At 38.3% G+C, this 19504-nt stretch overlaps 1 protein-coding gene across 4 annotated transcripts in view; it reads right to left on the bottom strand.

The window, feature by feature from the left end:
* Nucleotides 1–19504, bottom strand: part of LOC145284740 (lymphocyte-specific helicase-like) — a 208632-nt gene that overhangs the window by 75943 nt on the left and 113185 nt on the right. For all 4 annotated transcript variants that reach the window (XM_080133683.1, XM_080133684.1, XM_080133682.1 and 1 more), the window contains exons 10-11: nucleotides 4946–5128; nucleotides 1178–1401 (exon numbers count right to left, since the gene is read on the bottom strand). In XM_080133683.1, the coding sequence (XP_079989809.1) occupies nucleotides 1178–1401; nucleotides 4946–5128 (407 nt within the window). The remainder of the gene's footprint in view (nucleotides 1–1177; nucleotides 1402–4945; nucleotides 5129–19504) is intronic.

Here is a 19504-nt window from a genome sequence, read left to right as displayed (position 1 = left end):
TATTTCCAATCAAATAGAGTGTGACAATTCTGACATCGTCGATGAGAAGCTAATCAAAAATGATACAAAGGAATTGTCCTTAAATGAGACAAAGCAGAAAGCATGGACAGAATGAGTAGCTTTTAAATATAGAGTTTGAATGAAAGCCATTACACCTTCCTGACGTCTCCTCGCATAAGGGTCATCCTGTCACTGAGCACAAACATGGTCATGGTTGCATTTTCTAAAATGAAAATGGGCAAAACTCCATACCCATCAGGCGTTGTCCTCCAAATGATAACTGCTGTTAGATACTGGTGTGACATTAATTTGCAACCTTATTGCTTCAATTATTGATGACAGGTTGATTATAAACGACTGGGAGAAAAGTTTTAGAGCGATTAATAGATCAACATTGATGAATGTCAGTTTGGCTTTATTCCAAGAAAAAGCACCAGGGAAATCATTTTTGTGGCGAGGCAATTACAAAAAAAATATCTGGAAAGAAATTTTGCTTTTGCGGATTTAGAGAAGACTTAATAATGTCCCGCATAAAGTCATTCGACGGGGTTGACAGAGGAATGGGTTATCAAGTCAATACAGGAATGGGTTATTAAGTCAATATAGGGCGAGTATGCAAATGCTAGGAGCCATGTATATGTTGGAAATGTGCTCAATAGGGGATATGAAGTGAAGATTGGCATCACTTAGGACTTCATCTAGTCATCGTATCTTCATAACCATGCTTGAGGCCTGGATAATTTTGACCCTATGATGAGACCAAGCCAGAAATCTAGTCTGAGATTAGCCATGTGTATAGTAAGTCAGTTAACTGAAAAGAGAACTACCAAGATGGACAATGTCTGCTGCAATTATCAATTTTAATAACCAATTCCCAATAAACATTTGAGCCCCTAATGTTCCCATTTACCTGCCTCTCTGCAAGGGCAGAGTTCAATACCAAGGTTGTTTTTAATGTGGAGAAAGGAACAAAAATAAAGATTGCCTTAGTCATGAAGGATTTCTCCACTAACAAAGAACAAAAAATTAAAGTGCAGCATCAGAACAGATACTACATTTTGATCTTATCTCTAAGGCACCCCTAATGTTGCTTCAGGTAAAAAGAAACAAAATCAATGCAAGAGGAAGGAAACAGAATGGAAAATGAGTTTTGAACAATTTCAAAAATTTTACTTACTTAATAAGCCGACATTCTGTATTCTTTATTCTTTGGCCTTCATCAACAATAAGATATTTCCATTCAATATGCTTTAACATTTTACGGTCATTCATGATAATCTCATATGATGATATAACAACAGGTAACACAAACAGTTTTTCATTCAATTTTTTTACTTTAAGCATTTTTTCTCTGAGAAGGGTACGATTCTTTCGATCTCCATTATATAAAATGACAGGGAGCTAAAGAAAAAGAAAACAGAAAAAAAAAAAAAGAAAAAAATTTTTATAAGAGTATTCACATTTTAATATCTTTTTTCCTTTTGGTTGATTGGTTGGCTTTTTATTAAGGCATATCAACCCCATTTGGGTCATTTCAAATCCAATTATTTTAAAACCTTGAAAGTTTCAAATTTTCTATGATGTTCAAATAGTTATTCATAGTGAAAATTTCAATGTAATTTATTCGATAAAATAATTCAAATATTTGTATTAACTGATTTTAATATGGTTTATAAATTTTCCCATATTGACTCACTGATTTAATAAAAAAATTTTTAAACCATTCTTACATCTTAAAAATTTTGTCTCTTGTGGATGATTTTATTGTATGTACAAGATCCATGTGTATTCAGAATCATTTCTTCCACAATTTTGAATATTTCCATTTTGTTCTTTGGTTTTTGTAGTACCCAAAACTTTAGTTATAGCATCTGAGTAAAAATTAGAGAAATGTGTATCAACTTTCATTGCAACATAACCAATTTTCAATTTAACATGAGGATATTGAAAGTAATAATATAATTATTGATTTTAATTAACTTGATTATTTAGTTGTTTTCTTTTATTGCATTTGTTTTTATATCTGATACTTGTTTTTAATTTTTTGTTTTATTTCTTCAATTTTACAAGCAGATAATTGAGGATGTCTTACCACACTTCTGAATATGTTGTGGGATCTTTGTGGATATTGATTCAATTTTCATATTTCTGGAGAGCATATTTCTTTTTCCACTATTAAAATGTGATAGTTTAGAGATTTGATGTCACACTTGTCAAAAGACATCTATTACAAACAGGAGAGTTGTGTAATAGGTTTCCACTTGTTGATTCTAAGACACTTGGAAAATTAAGCTATTCATATGCATTAAGATGAAATCTTTGGATTAATTTTTGCAAGACATTTTAATTGTTTACTTTTGCTTCTCACCTACCACAAAGTCTGAGAAAGACGTGACCAACAGGAAAACTTATTTACTTTGGTTTAGCAAATCTACATAGTGCATTCATATCGAGAGTTGTTTTGTTGGGTTTTATTGCATATCAACCCTTTGGGTTATTTTATGCCAAGTATCTATGGGTTCAGGGAGCCTTTGCCCCCTGCTCTGGCAGTTTCATGGATTTTGGTTATGGGTAGATTTGTTTCTTTGGGAATCAATTTTATTCAGAGTCCAAGAGTTTTGACTGTATTTTCTTTTTGGTCGAAAAGGTGTTTACGATTTGGATTTAAAGTGCTATTGTGCGCAGGGGTTGTGAAGTGTGACGTTGGTTGTTAATTTTGTGTAGTACTTTAGACCAAGCATTGGAGGGGTTTTATGCGCTTCTGCATATAGGCTTTCTACAAGGGAGGTTTGAAACACTCCCAGTGCTAGTCTTAGGTCAGAGTGGCATACTTTCTGATAGATTGATATATAAAGCTACCATAGTCTATTTTAGATCTGATTAGTGCTCTATATAGTTTGAGTATTGTGTTCTTGTCAGCTCTCCAATCTGTATGGGCGATGACTTGTAGTTGTAATGTTTTATTGCATTTGGTTTTAATGTGTTTGAAGTGTGGAATGTTTGTTAAAAATGATTTCTAGGAGCTTGTGTTCGTTTACGAATGGAATTTTTCACATTCAATCAGTAAGGTCGGAAAAAGGAACCAGAAAAATGTTATCAAACAGGGCTTGCCATAACTTTATTTGATCAGGGGGCTATTAACCACCTATTTAGCTAAAACGAGGGTGAAAGCAGTATGTTCAAGTTTAGAAACATATACTATTGCTAATTTCCTAGAGCAAGGGTGAGCCAGATCCAACCCGCAAGGGCATTTTTATCAAGCCATGAGGCTGATTATCAATGACCATATTTAACATGAGAGACAAGGCTTTCGTATTCAAAAGGCCTGTTATCTTCCTTTGATCTACCCAACTAGATTTGAATACTATGACCACAAAAACACAAAAACCTAATCACCTCCATATCTGCTTAAAAAAAAAAAAAAATAAACATAAAATAAAAACTAAGAGTCGATTTGACTGATCGACTGGCAAAAGACAGGGCAGTTTTAAAAGGACAATATTATCTACAACGCCAACCCCATCACTTACTCCTGCCAGCTACCCTTTATAAGTTGCTAGAATCTTTCAATGTTTTTATCTTATATTCCTTTTTTACTCAAACAATAGTCTTTCAATTTTTTTGCACGTTCAATGACAGGTTTTGAAAGCTTTATTACTCTGCAAATAAACTGAATAAAATTAGAATGTTAAATACCAAAATAACATTCAAATGAATATAATTAGTGCTTTTCATATTTACTTATTCAAAAAGAAAAATTCAGAGTAAGTGTCGAAGCTTGCTTTGGCTACTATATTAATCTGTTGTTAATATAAATTATTTTTCTGTATATTCAACACTTGTGATTAAATGTGAATATGCAGATCTGTTAACACTTGTCAATTTAACTATATCGCCAATCTTTAAATGAAATTTGTTGTATATCATTTTCCATAGAATGACTACACATCTCAGTATACTAAAATATTAGATTATCTGCCAGTTATTTTTCATGAGACTTATTTTACCAAGTCGCGTTTCCTATGTTTAATGTTAAATAATGGATACATATTTCTTATGACCCTTGATTACATTAAAAGATAACAGAAGTAAAAGGAATGATAAAGCAAAAAAAGGGCCAGGGAGAAACTGATATGCAAGATAAATCTTTCAGCCAGTTGAACATGAATGCTTATACATAACTCATGAATGTGTGGATGATACTGCAGAAGTATGTACATAAGTGTATATGTTTGAAACTATGTGTACTTGTATGTATGGGTAGACGTGCTTTATTTTTGTGTGTGTGTGCGTAGTTCATTCATGGTACAATTGTCAATAACAGTTTCAAACATACACATCATAATTTCATCCATTTTCACTTCGGTTGATTTTTTTTTCACTTTTAAGTAGTTTGATGTTTCTTGAGGAAAACTAATTTTTTGGTGGTTTTTTTTTAATTTTAAATTTTCTTTTTTTTCATGTCATCAGTCCTCAGGTAGCCCTGTGTATGTGTGGGTGGGGATCTTACCCCTCATCACATGTGCAAACACCATATTCTACAGCCCAAACACACATGGAAGGACTTCATTGAATTATTTTTTATATATGATTTATAAATATTTTCAAGATTTTTAAAGGGATTTTCATTTTAGTAGAATTTATTTTCTCACATGATTAATTCATTTTGCATTATGCTGAATACACGCTATATGGTGAAAGAATCATCCCAAATTCGATATAGCAAAAAAGTAAATGCATACTTTTAATAGATCCATTTGTAATTGCTGCCTTTGATTTTTGTTTTATTAAATACAGTGTTTCTTTGGAGAAATTTAATCAGCTTCTTAGATACAGTCAATGAACCAAGTGACGGTTACTACTTCCACTATTGCTTGTTGTCACCTGTTCTTACATCTTTATAATATTATATATAAAAGAAAATAATCGCAATGTCCTTTCTTACCTGTGGTGTGAAACGTTGAAATTCTAACAGCCAATTTAGAACAGTAGAAAGGGGGGCACACACTAGAAACGGCCCTTTCACCCCCATTGAAACAAGATGACTCACTAAAGCAATGCACTGAACGGTTTTACCAAGACCCATTTCATCAGCTAGAATTCCATTCATCCCATTTTCATAAAGCATCTGTAATAAAATCAAACATTTTTTGTAAAATTATGAGTTATTGATTAAAATTTTTTTTTTTTATGACAACAGATTTATAAAAGGTCACTTTTAAAATTAGTTTTACATTTTCAAATTGGAATAAAAAAGGTTTAATTTTGTAAAGTAATTGAATTAGCTCAGATTTTAATAAACATCTGACGAGTTATTAAAAACAATTTTCTGATTTCAATTTAAACAATATTCTAATATATAAAGATTATCTTGTTTCTGAATTTTTGAGAAAATAATTTTTTATTTGGACTACTGTTCTTATCTTGAATGTTATTCGTACAACGCTTTCACCAATGTAACTTTTGAATTGAAAACCATGTTTAATTTTAGAAGAGTTTTTAGTGGGTAGCTAATCTGTATAAGTCTTGAACTGTAAAACTTTGCAAGATTCCTTATTGTGTGAATTCGAAAAATTAGGTGCGGAAATTCTAAAATATCCACTATATTTTATTGAGTGATTCTGGTTTCTGATTGGTTTCTAGCAGAGCATGGCTCCATTTAATTGGGCAGTTCCTATAGCCAGTGTTTATAAACAGAACCTTCCAATTTTCTTTAAATCAATTTCTTCTTATCAATTATATCAAAAACAGTAACTTCAATTTGACAAGATATATTTGAAGATTACATTGGTCAAAACATTGTGCAAATAACACACACGATGAAAGCAATAGTCCGAACAATACAAAACTTATCTGTACACTTTTTTATATTTTATCTCAATATAAAAAATAAGTATTTTAATAAGAATGGATAAATTAGTGACTAATTATTCCACTTTACATTAAAAAATCATACCTTCCAAGTCAATTGGTTTCCAACAGGAAATTAATACATTTTAGCTATGATCATAAGGCATCAAGTAGTTGTTCATGCAAATTATGGAAAATGGCTGGAGATGAGCAACAAGCTTTTTGAAAACCTTTAAACAATTTTATTTTCAATAAATAATATTCTACAGAGCTTTCATATATAATGCTAGTTTTCAGAATTTATTAAAATTTTAGAAATGATCTTTTAAATTGAACTGTATTTGAGGAGTCAAATATGATATACAATTGAAATAATATGCAATAGAAGTTCAGAAAATTATTTTTTAAACAAGTTTATGTTTTTATGGCATATCAACCTTTTTTAGGTTATTTAATGTCCAATAAAGTTGAATTCTTTAAAAAAAAAAAAAAAAAAAAAAAAAAAAAAAAAAAAAAAAAAAAAAAAAAAAAAAAAACAGAATCACAAAAGGAATTCATAGATACAAACTCTGAACATAAAGAGAATTTTACAAAGATTTTTGAGATTCATTGTCTTAGTCTTAACTTACATTATCTCTTTTCACTGCCCTCAATCAAGATGCATCACCATGGTCTAAAACAACTAAAATGAATGACTATTTTACTAGAACTACCTTAATGTATGGAAATACTCAAAGCATTTTTATGGTTGGTGGGCATTACTAGTACTACTGTTATCAGAGAAAACAATCACTAATTCAGTAATGCCAAGAAATCACCTTACATTTTAAAAATTAAATAACTTTTTTTTCTCTATTAATATATTTTAATTTCTCTTTTCAAAATAATAAAATAGAATCTTTGGAAACTTTTGGTATAGATAAGTTTACAAGAACAACGATTGAATATAATTGAATTTTACTTGGAAAATGAACGGTCAATTGTTACAACCCTATAATGCACCATTTCAATGTTCAACATCCTCCTAGTAGCCTGCAATAATAAACTTGGTGATGCGTTTTCAAGAGCAGGGCTCTGTAAATGAAAGGTCTAGACGTGGATAAGGTTGCTCAGTACGTACGTCTGAAAATACTGAAGATGTGAGATGTAGCGTTGAAGAGAATCCAACCACATCCACTAGAAGGCGTTCTCAAGAACTTGCCATCTCATGGAGTTTTCTAAAGCGCATTCAAAGAGACTGCATATGTATCCTTACAAAGATCAATTAGTGCAATTTTTACAAGCACCAGACTTTCAGAAACGATTAAATTGTCAGGTTTCAGGAAACTGCAAGAAATAACAATGAGTTTATTCAGAAGTTGATGATGGGAGATGAGGCTCATTTCCATTTGAATGGGTATGGAAATAAGCCGATTACCAGATTCGGTGGCTCCGAAAATCCACGCAAAGTTCATACAAGTCAAATGCACCCAGTTAAAGTCACTGTATGATGTGGAGTAATCTCAGAAAGAGTTATAAGGCCCTTCTTTAAGGATGTGAATGAAAATGCCTTGACTGTAACTGCTCAGAGATAGATATGGTAGTGAATTTTGTTTAAACCCAGCAAACATATCAGGTTATTGCGGACGGCAACAAGATGGAGCAAAACTCAGCAAACATATCAGGTTATTGCGGACGGCAACAAGATGGAGCAAAACTCAGCAAACATATCAGGTTATTCCGGACGGCAACAAGACGGAGCAAAACTCAGCAAACATATCAGGTTATTCCGGACGGCAACAAGACGGAGCAAAACTCAGCAAACATATCAGGTTATTCCGGACGGCAACAAGACGGAGCAAAACTCAGCAAACATATCAGGTTATTGCGGACGGCAACAAGACGGAGCAAAACTCAGCAAACATATCAGGTTATTCCGGACGGCAACAAGACAGAGCAAAACTCAGCAAACATATCAGGTTATTGCGGACGGCAACAAGATGGAGCAAAACTCAGCAAACATATCAGGTTATTGCGGACGGCAACAAGACAGAGCAAAACTCAGCAAACATATCAGGTTATTGCGGACGGCAACAAGACGGAGCAAAACTCAGCAAACATATCAGGTTATTGCGGACGGCAACAAGACAGAGCAAAACTCAGCAAACATATCAGGTTATTGCGGACGGCAACAAGACAGAGCAAAACTCAGCAAACATATCAGGTTATTGCGGACGGCAACAAGACGGAGCAAAACTCAGCAAACATATCAGGTTATTGCGGACGGCAACAAGACGGAGCAAAACTCAGCAAACATATCAGGTTATTGCGGACGGCAACAAGACGGAGCAAAACTCAGCAAACATATCAGGTTATTGCAGACGGCAACAAGATGGAGCAAAACTCAGCAAACATATCAGGTTATTGCGGACGGCAACAAGACAGAGCAAAACTCAGCAAACATATCAGGTTATTGCGGACGGCAACAAGACGGAGCAAAACTCAGCAAACATATCAGGTTATTGCAGACGGCAACAAGATGGAGCAAAACTCAGCAAACATATCAGGTTATTGCGGACGGCAACAAGACAGAGCAAAACTCAGCAAACATATCAGGTTATTCCGGACGGCAACAAGACAGAGCAAAACTCAGCAAACATATCAGGTTATTCCGGACGGCAACAAGACGGAGCAAAACTCAGCAAACATATCAGGTTATTGCGGACGGCAACAAGACGGAGCAAAACTCAGCAAACATATCAGGTTATTCCGGACGGCAACAAGACAGAGCAAAACTCAGCAAACATATCAGGTTATTGCGGACGGCAACAAGACGGAGCAAAACTCAGCAAACATATCAGGTTATTGCGGACGGCAACAAGATGGAGCAAAACTCAGCAAACATATCAGGTTATTGCGGACGGCAACAAGATGGAGCAAACATATCAGGTTATTGCGGACGGCAACAAGATGGAGCAAACATATCAGGTTATTGCGGATGGCAACAAGATGGAGCAAAACTCAGCAAACATATGAGGTTATTGCGGACGGCAACAAGACGGAGCAAAACTCAGCAAACATATCAGGTTATTGCGGACGGCAACAAGATGGAGCAAACATATCAGGTTATTGCGGACGGCAACAAGATGGAGCAAACATATCAGGTTATTGCAGACGGCAACAAGATGGAGCAAAACTCAGCAAACATATCAGGTTATTCCGGACGGCAACAAGACAGAGCAAAACTCAGCAAACATATCAGGTTATTGCGGACGGCAACAAGACGGAGCAAAACTCAGCAAACATATCAGGTTATTGCGGACGGCAACAAGACAGAGCAAAACTCAGCAAACATGTCAGGTTATTGCGGACGGCAACAAGACGGAGCAAAACTCAGCAAACATATCAGGTTATTGCGGACGGCAACAAGATGGAGCAAAACTCAGCAAACATATCAGGTTATTGCGGACGGCAACAAGACGGAGCAAAACTCAGCAAACATATCAGGTTATTGCGGACGGCAACAAGACGGAGCAAAACTCAGCAAACATATCAGGTTATTGCGGACGGCAACAAGATGGAGCAAACATATCAGGTTATTGCGGACGGCAACAAGATGGAGCAAACATATCAGGTTATTGCGGACGGCAACAAGATGGAGCAAACATATCAGGTTATTGCGGACGGCAACAAGATGGAGCAAACATATCAGGTTATTGCGGACGGCAACAAGATGGAGCAAACATATCAGGTTATTGCGGACGGCAACAAGATGGAGCAAACATATCAGGTTATTGCGGATGGCAACAAGATGGAGCAAAACTCAGCAAACATATCAGGTTATTGCGGACGGCAACAAGATGGAGCAAACATATCAGGTTATTGCGGACGGCAACAAGATGGAGCAAACATATCAGGTTATTGCGGATGGCAACAAGATGGAGCAAACATATCAGGTTATTGCGGACGGCAACAAGATGGAGCAAACATATCAGGTTATTGCGGACGGCAACAATATGGAGCAAACATATCAGGTTATTGCGGACGGCAACAAGATGGAGCAAACATATCAGGTTATTGCGGACGGCAACAAGATGGAGCAAAACTCAGCAAACATATCAGGTTATTGCGGACGGCAACAAGATGGAGCAAACATATCAGGTTATTGCGGACGGCAACAAGATGGAGCAAACATATCAGGTTATTGCGGACGGCAACAAGATGGAGCAAAACTCAGCAAACATATCAGGTTATTGCGGACGGCAACAAGATGGAGCAAACATATCAGGTTATTGCGGACGGCAACAAGATGGAGCAAACATATCAGGTTATTGCGGACGGCAACAAGATGGAGCAAACATATCAGGTTATTGCGGACGGCAACAAGATGGAGCAAACATATCAGGTTATTGCGGACGGCAACAAGATGGAGCAAAACTCAGCAAACATATCAGGTTATTGCGGACGGCAACAAGATGGAGCAAAACTCAGCAAACATATCAGGTTATTGCGGACGGCAACAATATGGAGCAAACATATCAGGTTATTGCGGACGGCAACAAGATGGAGCAAACATATCAGGTTATTGCGGACGGCAACAAGATGGAGCAAAACTCAGCAAACATATCAGGTTATTGCGGACGGCAACAAGATGGAGCAAACATATCAGGTTATTGCGGACGGCAACAAGATGGAGCAAACATATCAGGTTATTGCGGACGGCAACAAGATGGAGCAAACATATCAGGTTATTGCGGACGGCAACAAGATGGAGCAAACATATCAGGTTATTGCGGACGGCAACAAGATGGAGCAAACATATCAGGTTATTGCGGACGGCAACAAGATGGAGCAAAACTCAGCAAACATATCAGGTTATTGCGGACGGCAACAATATGGAGCAAACATATCAGGTTATTGCGGACGGCAACAAGATGGAGCAAACATATCAGGTTATTGCGGACGGCAACAAGATGGAGCAAAACTCAGCAAACATATCAGGTTATTGCGGACGGCAACAAGATGGAGCAAAACTCAGCAAACATATCAGGTTATTGCGGACGGCAACAAGATGGAGCAAAACTCAGCAAACATATCAGGTTATTGCGGACGGCAACAAGATGGAGCAAAACTCAGCAAACATATCAGGTTATTGCGGACGGCAACAATATGGAGCAAACATATCAGGTTATTGCGGACGGCAACAAGATGGAGCAAACATATCAGGTTATTGCGGACGGCAACAAGATGGAGCAAACATATCAGGTTATTGCGGACGGCAACAAGATGGAGCAAAACTCAGCAAACATATCAGGTTATTGCGGACGGCAACAAGATGGAGCAAACATATCAGGTTATTGCGGACGGCAACAAGATGGAGCAAACATATCAGGTTATTGCGGACGGCAACAAGATGGAGCAAACATATCAGGTTATTGCGGACGGCAACAAGATGGAGCAAACATATCAGGTTATTGCGGACGGCAACAAGATGGAGCAAACATATCAGGTTATTGCGGACGGCAACAAGATGGAGCAAACATATCAGGTTATTGCGGACGGCAACAAGATGGAGCAAAACTCAGCAAACATATCAGGTTATTGCGGACGGCAACAAGATGGAGCAAACATATCAGGTTATTGCGGACGGCAACAAGATGGAGCAAACATATCAGGTTATTGCGGACGGCAACAAGATGGAGCAAACATATCAGGTTATTGCGGACGGCAACAAGATGGAGCAAACATATCAGGTTATTGCGGACGGCAACAAGATGGAGCAAAACTCAGCAAACATATCAGGTTATTGCGGACGGCAACAATATGGAGCAAACATATCAGGTTATTGCGGACGGCAACAAGATGGAGCAAACATATCAGGTTATTGCGGACGGCAACAAGATGGAGCAAACATATCAGGTTATTGCGGACGGCAACAAGATGGAGCAAAACTCAGCAAACATATCAGGTTATTGCGGACGGCAACAAGATGGAGCAAAACTCAGCAAACATATCAGGTTATTGCGGACGGCAACAAGATGGAGCAAAACTCAGCAAACATATCAGGTTATTGCGGACGGCAACAAGATGGAGCAAAACTCAGCAAACATATCAGGTTATTGCGGACGGCAACAAGATGGAGCAAAACTCAGCAAACATATCAGGTTATTGCGGACGGCAACAATATGGAGCAAACATATCAGGTTATTGCGGACGGCAACAAGATGGAGCAAACATATCAGGTTATTGCGGACGGCAACAAGATGGAGCAAAACTCAGCAAACATATCAGGTTATTGCGGACGGCAACAATATGGAGCAAACATATAAGGTTATTGCGGACGGCAACAAGATGGAGCAAACATATCAGGTTATTGCGGACGGCAACAAGATGGAGCAAAACTCAGCAAACATATCAGGTTATTGCGGACGGCAACAAGATGGAGCAAACATATCAGGTTATTGCGGACGGCAACAAGATGGAGCAAACATATCAGGTTATTGCGGACGGCAACAAGATGGAGCAAACATATCAGGTTATTGCGGACGGCAACAAGATGGAGCAAACATATCAGGTTATTGCGGACGGCAACAAGATGGAGCAAACATATCAGGTTATTGCGGACGGCAACAAGATGGAGCAAACATATCAGGTTATTGCGGACGGCAACAAGATGGAGCAAAACTCAGCAAACATATCAGGTTATTGCGGACGGCAACAAGATGGAGCAAACATATCAGGTTATTGCGGACGGCAACAAGATGGAGCAAACATATCAGGTTATTGCGGACGGCAACAAGATGGAGCAAACATATCAGGTTATTGCGGACGGCAACAAGATGGAGCAAAACTCAGCAAACATATCAGGTTATTGCGGACGGCAACAATATGGAGCAAACATATCAGGTTATTGCGGACGGCAACAAGATGGAGCAAACATATCAGGTTATTGCGGACGGCAACAAGATGGAGCAAAACTCAGCAAACATATCAGGTTATTGCGGACGGCAACAAGATGGAGCAAACATATCAGGTTATTGCGGACGGCAACAAGATGGAGCAAACATATCAGGTTATTGCGGACGGCAACAAGATGGAGCAAAACTCAGCAAACATATCAGGTTATTGCGGACGGCAACAAGATGGAGCAAACATATCAGGTTATTGCGGACGGCAACAAGATGGAGCAAACATATCAGGTTATTGCGGACGGCAACAAGATGGAGCAAAACTCAGCAAACATATCAGGTTATTGCGGACGGCAACAAGATGGAGCAAACATATCAGGTTATTGCGGACGGCAACAAGATGGAGCAAACATATCAGGTTATTGCGGACGGCAACAAGATGGAGCAAACATATCAGGTTATTGCGGACGGCAACAAGATGGAGCAAACATATCAGGTTATTGCGGACGGCAACAAGATGGAGCAAACATATCAGGTTATTGCGGACGGCAACAAGATGGAGCAAACATATCAGGTTATTGCGGACGGCAACAAGATGGAGCAAAACTCAGCAAACATATCAGGTTATTGCGGACGGCAACAATATGGAGCAAACATATCAGGTTATTGCGGACGGCAACAAGATGGAGCAAACATATCAGGTTATTGCGGACGGCAACAAGATGGAGCAAAACTCAGCAAACATATCAGGTTATTGCGGACGGCAACAAGATGGAGCAAACATATCAGGTTATTGCGGACGGCAACAAGATGGAGCAAACATATCAGGTTATTGCGGACGGCAACAAGATGGAGCAAACATATCAGGTTATTGCGGACGGCAACAAGATGGAGCAAACATATCAGGTTATTGCGGACGGCAACAAGATGGAGCAAACATATCAGGTTATTGCGGACGGCAACAAGATGGAGCAAAACTCAGCAAACATATCAGGTTATTGCGGACGGCAACAATATGGAGCAAACATATCAGGTTATTGCGGACGGCAACAAGATGGAGCAAACATATCAGGTTATTGCGGACGGCAACAAGATGGAGCAAAACTCAGCAAACATATCAGGTTATTGCGGACGGCAACAAGATGGAGCAAAACTCAGCAAACATATCAGGTTATTGCGGACGGCAACAAGATGGAGCAAAACTCAGCAAACATATCAGGTTATTGCGGACGGCAACAAGATGGAGCAAAACTCAGCAAACATATCAGGTTATTGCGGACGGCAACAATATGGAGCAAACATATCAGGTTATTGCGGACGGCAACAAGATGGAGCAAACATATCAGGTTATTGCGGACGGCAACAAGATGGAGCAAACATATCAGGTTATTGCGGACGGCAACAAGATGGAGCAAAACTCAGCAAACATATCAGGTTATTGCGGACGGCAACAAGATGGAGCAAACATATCAGGTTATTGCGGACGGCAACAAGATGGAGCAAACATATCAGGTTATTGCGGACGGCAACAAGATGGAGCAAACATATCAGGTTATTGCGGACGGCAACAAGATGGAGCAAACATATCAGGTTATTGCGGACGGCAACAAGATGGAGCAAACATATCAGGTTATTGCGGACGGCAACAAGATGGAGCAAACATATCAGGTTATTGCGGACGGCAACAAGATGGAGCAAAACTCAGCAAACATATCAGGTTATTGCGGACGGCAACAAGATGGAGCAAACATATCAGGTTATTGCGGACGGCAACAAGATGGAGCAAACATATCAGGTTATTGCGGACGGCAACAAGATGGAGCAAACATATCAGGTTATTGCGGACGGCAACAAGATGGAGCAAACATATCAGGTTATTGCGGACGGCAACAAGATGGAGCAAAACTCAGCAAACATATCAGGTTATTGCGGACGGCAACAATATGGAGCAAACATATCAGGTTATTGCGGACGGCAACAAGATGGAGCAAACATATCAGGTTATTGCGGACGGCAACAAGATGGAGCAAACATATCAGGTTATTGCGGACGGCAACAAGATGGAGCAAAACTCAGCAAACATATCAGGTTATTGCGGACGGCAACAAGATGGAGCAAAACTCAGCAAACATATCAGGTTATTGCGGACGGCAACAAGATGGAGCAAAACTCAGCAAACATATCAGGTTATTGCGGACGGCAACAAGATGGAGCAAAACTCAGCAAACATATCAGGTTATTGCGGACGGCAACAAGATGGAGCAAAACTCAGCAAACATATCAGGTTATTGCGGACGGCAACAATATGGAGCAAACATATCAGGTTATTGCGGACGGCAACAAGATGGAGCAAACATATCAGGTTATTGCGGACGGCAACAAGATGGAGCAAAACTCAGCAAACATATCAGGTTATTGCGGACGGCAACAATATGGAGCAAACATATAAGGTTATTGCGGACGGCAACAAGATGGAGCAAACATATCAGGTTATTGCGGACGGCAACAAGATGGAGCAAAACTCAGCAAACATATCAGGTTATTGCGGACGGCAACAAGATGGAGCAAACATATCAGGTTATTGCGGACGGCAACAAGATGGAGCAAACATATCAGGTTATTGCGGACGGCAACAAGATGGAGCAAACATATCAGGTTATTGCGGACGGCAACAAGATGGAGCAAACATATCAGGTTATTGCGGACGGCAACAAGATGGAGCAAACATATCAGGTTATTGCGGACGGCAACAAGATGGAGCAAACATATCAGGTTATTGCGGACGGCAACAAGATGGAGCAAAACTCAGCAAACATATCAGGTTATTGCGGACGGCAACAAGATGGAGCAAACATATCAGGTTATTGCGGACGGCAACAAGATGGAGCAAACATATCAGGTTATTGCGGACGGCAACAAGATGGAGCAAACATATCAGGTTATTGCGGACGGCAACAAGATGGAGCAAAACTCAGCAAACATATCAGGTTATTGCGGACGGCAACAATATGGAGCAAACATATCAGGTTATTGCGGACGGCAACAAGATGGAGCAAACATATCAGGTTATTGCGGACGGCAACAAGATGGAGCAAAACTCAGCAAACATATCAGGTTATTGCGGACGGCAACAAGATGGAGCAAACATATCAGGTTATTGCGGACGGCAACAAGATGGAGCAAACATATCAGGTTATTGCGGACGGCAACAAGATGGAGCAAAACTCAGCAAACATATCAGGTTATTGCGGACGGCAACAAGATGGAGCAAACATATCAGGTTATTGCGGACGGCAACAAGATGGAGCAAACATATCAGGTTATTGCGGACGGCAACAAGATGGAGCAAAACTCAGCAAACATATCAGGTTATTGCGGACGGCAACAAGATGGAGCAAACATATCAGGTTATTGCGGACGGCAACAAGATGGAGCAAACATATCAGGTTATTGCGGACGGCAACAAGATGGAGCAAACATATCAGGTTATTGCGGACGGCAACAAGATGGAGCAAACATATCAGGTTATTGCGGACGGCAACAAGATGGAGCAAACATATCAGGTTATTGCGGACGGCAACAAGATGGAGCAAACATATCAGGTTATTGCGGACGGCAACAAGATGGAGCAAACATATCAGGTTATTGCGGACGGCAACAAGATGGAGCAAAACTCAGCAAACATATCAGGTTATTGCGGACGGCAACAATATGGAGCAAACATATCAGGTTATTGCGGACGGCAACAAGATGGAGCAAACATATCAGGTTATTGCGGACGGCAACAAGATGGAGCAAACATATCAGGTTATTGCGGACGGCAACAAGATGGAGCAAAACTCAGCAAACATATCAGGTTATTGCGGACGGCAACAAGATGGAGCAAACATATCAGGTTATTGCGGACGGCAACAAGATGGAGCAAACATATCAGGTTATTGCGGACGGCAACAAGATGGAGCAAACATATCAGGTTATTGCGGACGGCAACAAGATGGAGCAAACATATCAGGTTATTGCGGACGGCAACAAGATGGAGCAAACATATCAGGTTATTGCGGACGGCAACAAGATGGAGCAAACATATCAGGTTATTGCGGACGGCAACAAGATGGAGCAAACATATCAGGTTATTGCAGACGGCAACAAGATGGAGCAAACATATCAGGTTATTGCGGACGGCAACAAGATGGAGCAAACATATCAGGTTATTGCGGACGGCAACAAGATGGAGCAAACATATCAGGTTATTGCGGACGGCAACAAGATGGAGCAAAACTCAGCAAACATATCAGGTTATTGCGGACGGCAACAAGATGGAGCAAACATATCAGGTTATTGCGGACGGCAACAAGATGGAGCAAACATATCAGGTTATTGCGGATGGCAACAAGATGGAGCAAACATATCAGGTTATTGCGGACGGCAACAATATGGAGCAAACATATCAGGTTATTGCGGACGGCAACAAGATGGAGCAAACATATCAGGTTATTGCGGACGGCAACAAGATGGTGCAACAGCACATACAGCTAGAGCCATAATGCAGTAACTGATGTTTCAGAATTGAAAAATCTCAAAATTCCAATTTTGAATACCCTCCATATTCACCAGATTTCACAGCACCAGACTTTTGGCTTTTGGGGATATCATAAAGACAAAGTGTATGCAAATAAGCTTTGAACCATCCAAGAACTTAAGGTAGAAAAGTCTTTCTCTACAACCTCTGTTAAGAACTGTCATGGAAAATAGCTTAAAAAGAACTCAACTTTGTGAAGCTGAAAATGGAAACTACTTAAAAGAGGTTATCTTTTGTGATCAAGTCAGAACAAATTTCCACACTCTAAACTGTGTAATAAAAAAGAATTAAATACACTTATTTAAGAAAAAGTAGTTTCATTTTCAAAATGTAAAGTGGCTTATGGGCCAGCCTGTACATACATAAAATTTCCAACACAATGTAATTAGTATACTTTTCCACGCAATCTATATGCGATCAAACCTAATAACTGATATCGCCCTTGTAGACGTTCTTCTCACTTTCCCTATCAAAAGAGTTTTTATGGTTCTTGGTAATCATTTAACTGGGATGGAGCATAGCAATATATTCTATAGTTATGGATGTATTAGAATAGTCTTTGAAATACAGAAAATTCATGGGTACACTAGCAATAGGCAAAAAATTTGAAAGTAAAAATAATTTTTTAAAAAATCTAAAACATTTGACCAGAAAAAGGATATGATAGTTTTAATTTCATTAGATTAAAGAGTAAAATTTTCTGCTATACTTGAAACGACTACTATGATCTAGTATGATGCTGAAATTGGTGATGCAAAACTTATAGAAACAAAGCATTCAAAGAAGTTGCTGTCAGGCAGCCACCAAGTTTCAAAGTTTCTGCTCAAATCTACAAATGGAAGCAGTAGGCAAACAAGAAATTGCTAGCACAATTTTGACGAGTTTCCCATCAAAAGACAATTTTATGATCAGCAAATTACTCAAATAGTTTGTCAGCAATGTGTTTCGCCAAAACTGTAGTTGCATAGAAAAAATAAAAAATGCAGCATGAAAAATTTCAAATAGCATAAATCTATCACAGAAGAGAAATGCAGTACCTTTTGAACATAAACTTGTGTACTACAGTTTAAAATAGCGTCGGGACGATTCTTAAATTCTTTCCAATACCAAGTAAGATTCAGATTCCCATGAAATTGTTTTGAAATACACCATTATATAATAGAAAGTTTTTGTGTAGTGAAAAAATTTGGTACAGCGAAAAAGTGGAAATACAATTAAGGGAATTTCGAAAATGATTTGACTTTTTTCGTAAATGTCTTTCATTGAAGATAAAAGTCAAAACAAATATTTTAACCATGAATTAAACATGCACCATGAAATTAATTATCAATATCAGGTGTTATTTTATATATTAAAAAATATAAAGAAAAAGGGCGAAATATGCATCGGCTCCGATGTTGTATGTTGTTCGACTAAGGGAGAAGTTATTTTTACAAGGAAAGAATTTTTGCGTTCGTTTTTTTATTATTTATTTTAGCTTGAAATTTGCGCATGATTTTTGTTAAGATTTTTTTTTTTTTTTTAAACAAAAATATATCCATATATATATATATATATATATATTTTTTTTTTTGCCAGAGTTTATGTAATTATTAACAGGAAAATTGGTGAAAGTCAAAATGGAATCTGCGCTATTTTTAAATATTATTTTCAAGTTTAATTATGTTCACGGGACTATAAACCCATTCACAAAATTTTGCGAATCTGCTTAGTGGTGTTTGCACCAAAAATATTGAAGCCTACTGGTCTCGTATTAAAAGAAGACTGAAATACATATCGGGATCAGTAGAAGAAATGAAATAGTCTCATGTCGATGAGGCCATGTATAGAGAGGCTTATAACATGAAAAGTGAAAAAATATTAGATAATTTTCAAACATTTTTAGAGCAAGTTCATGAAAAATATGGTAATTAAAGAAAATCCCAATAAGCTTTGGGGAAAAAACATGTTTTGATCAATTGACATTTTTATTTATGAATAAAAAATAATTATTAAAACAAAAACAGTAGTGTTTTCGTCGAGTAGTTTTGATTTTATTCAAGAAAATAAAAGGTACTCATGCACTTATTGAGCCGTCCTGAAATGACATTATTTAGAAAGCCATTCTTAACATAGGAACTGGAGGGTGTTGTTTACCTAATCTGTACTTTCACCTAACAATTTAATAACAAGTATCGTAAAACTTTAA

Source organism: Euprymna scolopes, chromosome 9, assembly GCF_053919585.1.
Source record: "Euprymna scolopes isolate OS-2025 chromosome 9, ASM5391958v1, whole genome shotgun sequence".
NCBI lineage: Eukaryota > Metazoa > Mollusca > Cephalopoda > Sepiida > Sepiolidae > Euprymna > Euprymna scolopes.
This window is presented reverse-complemented; position numbering and strand designations above follow the sequence as displayed.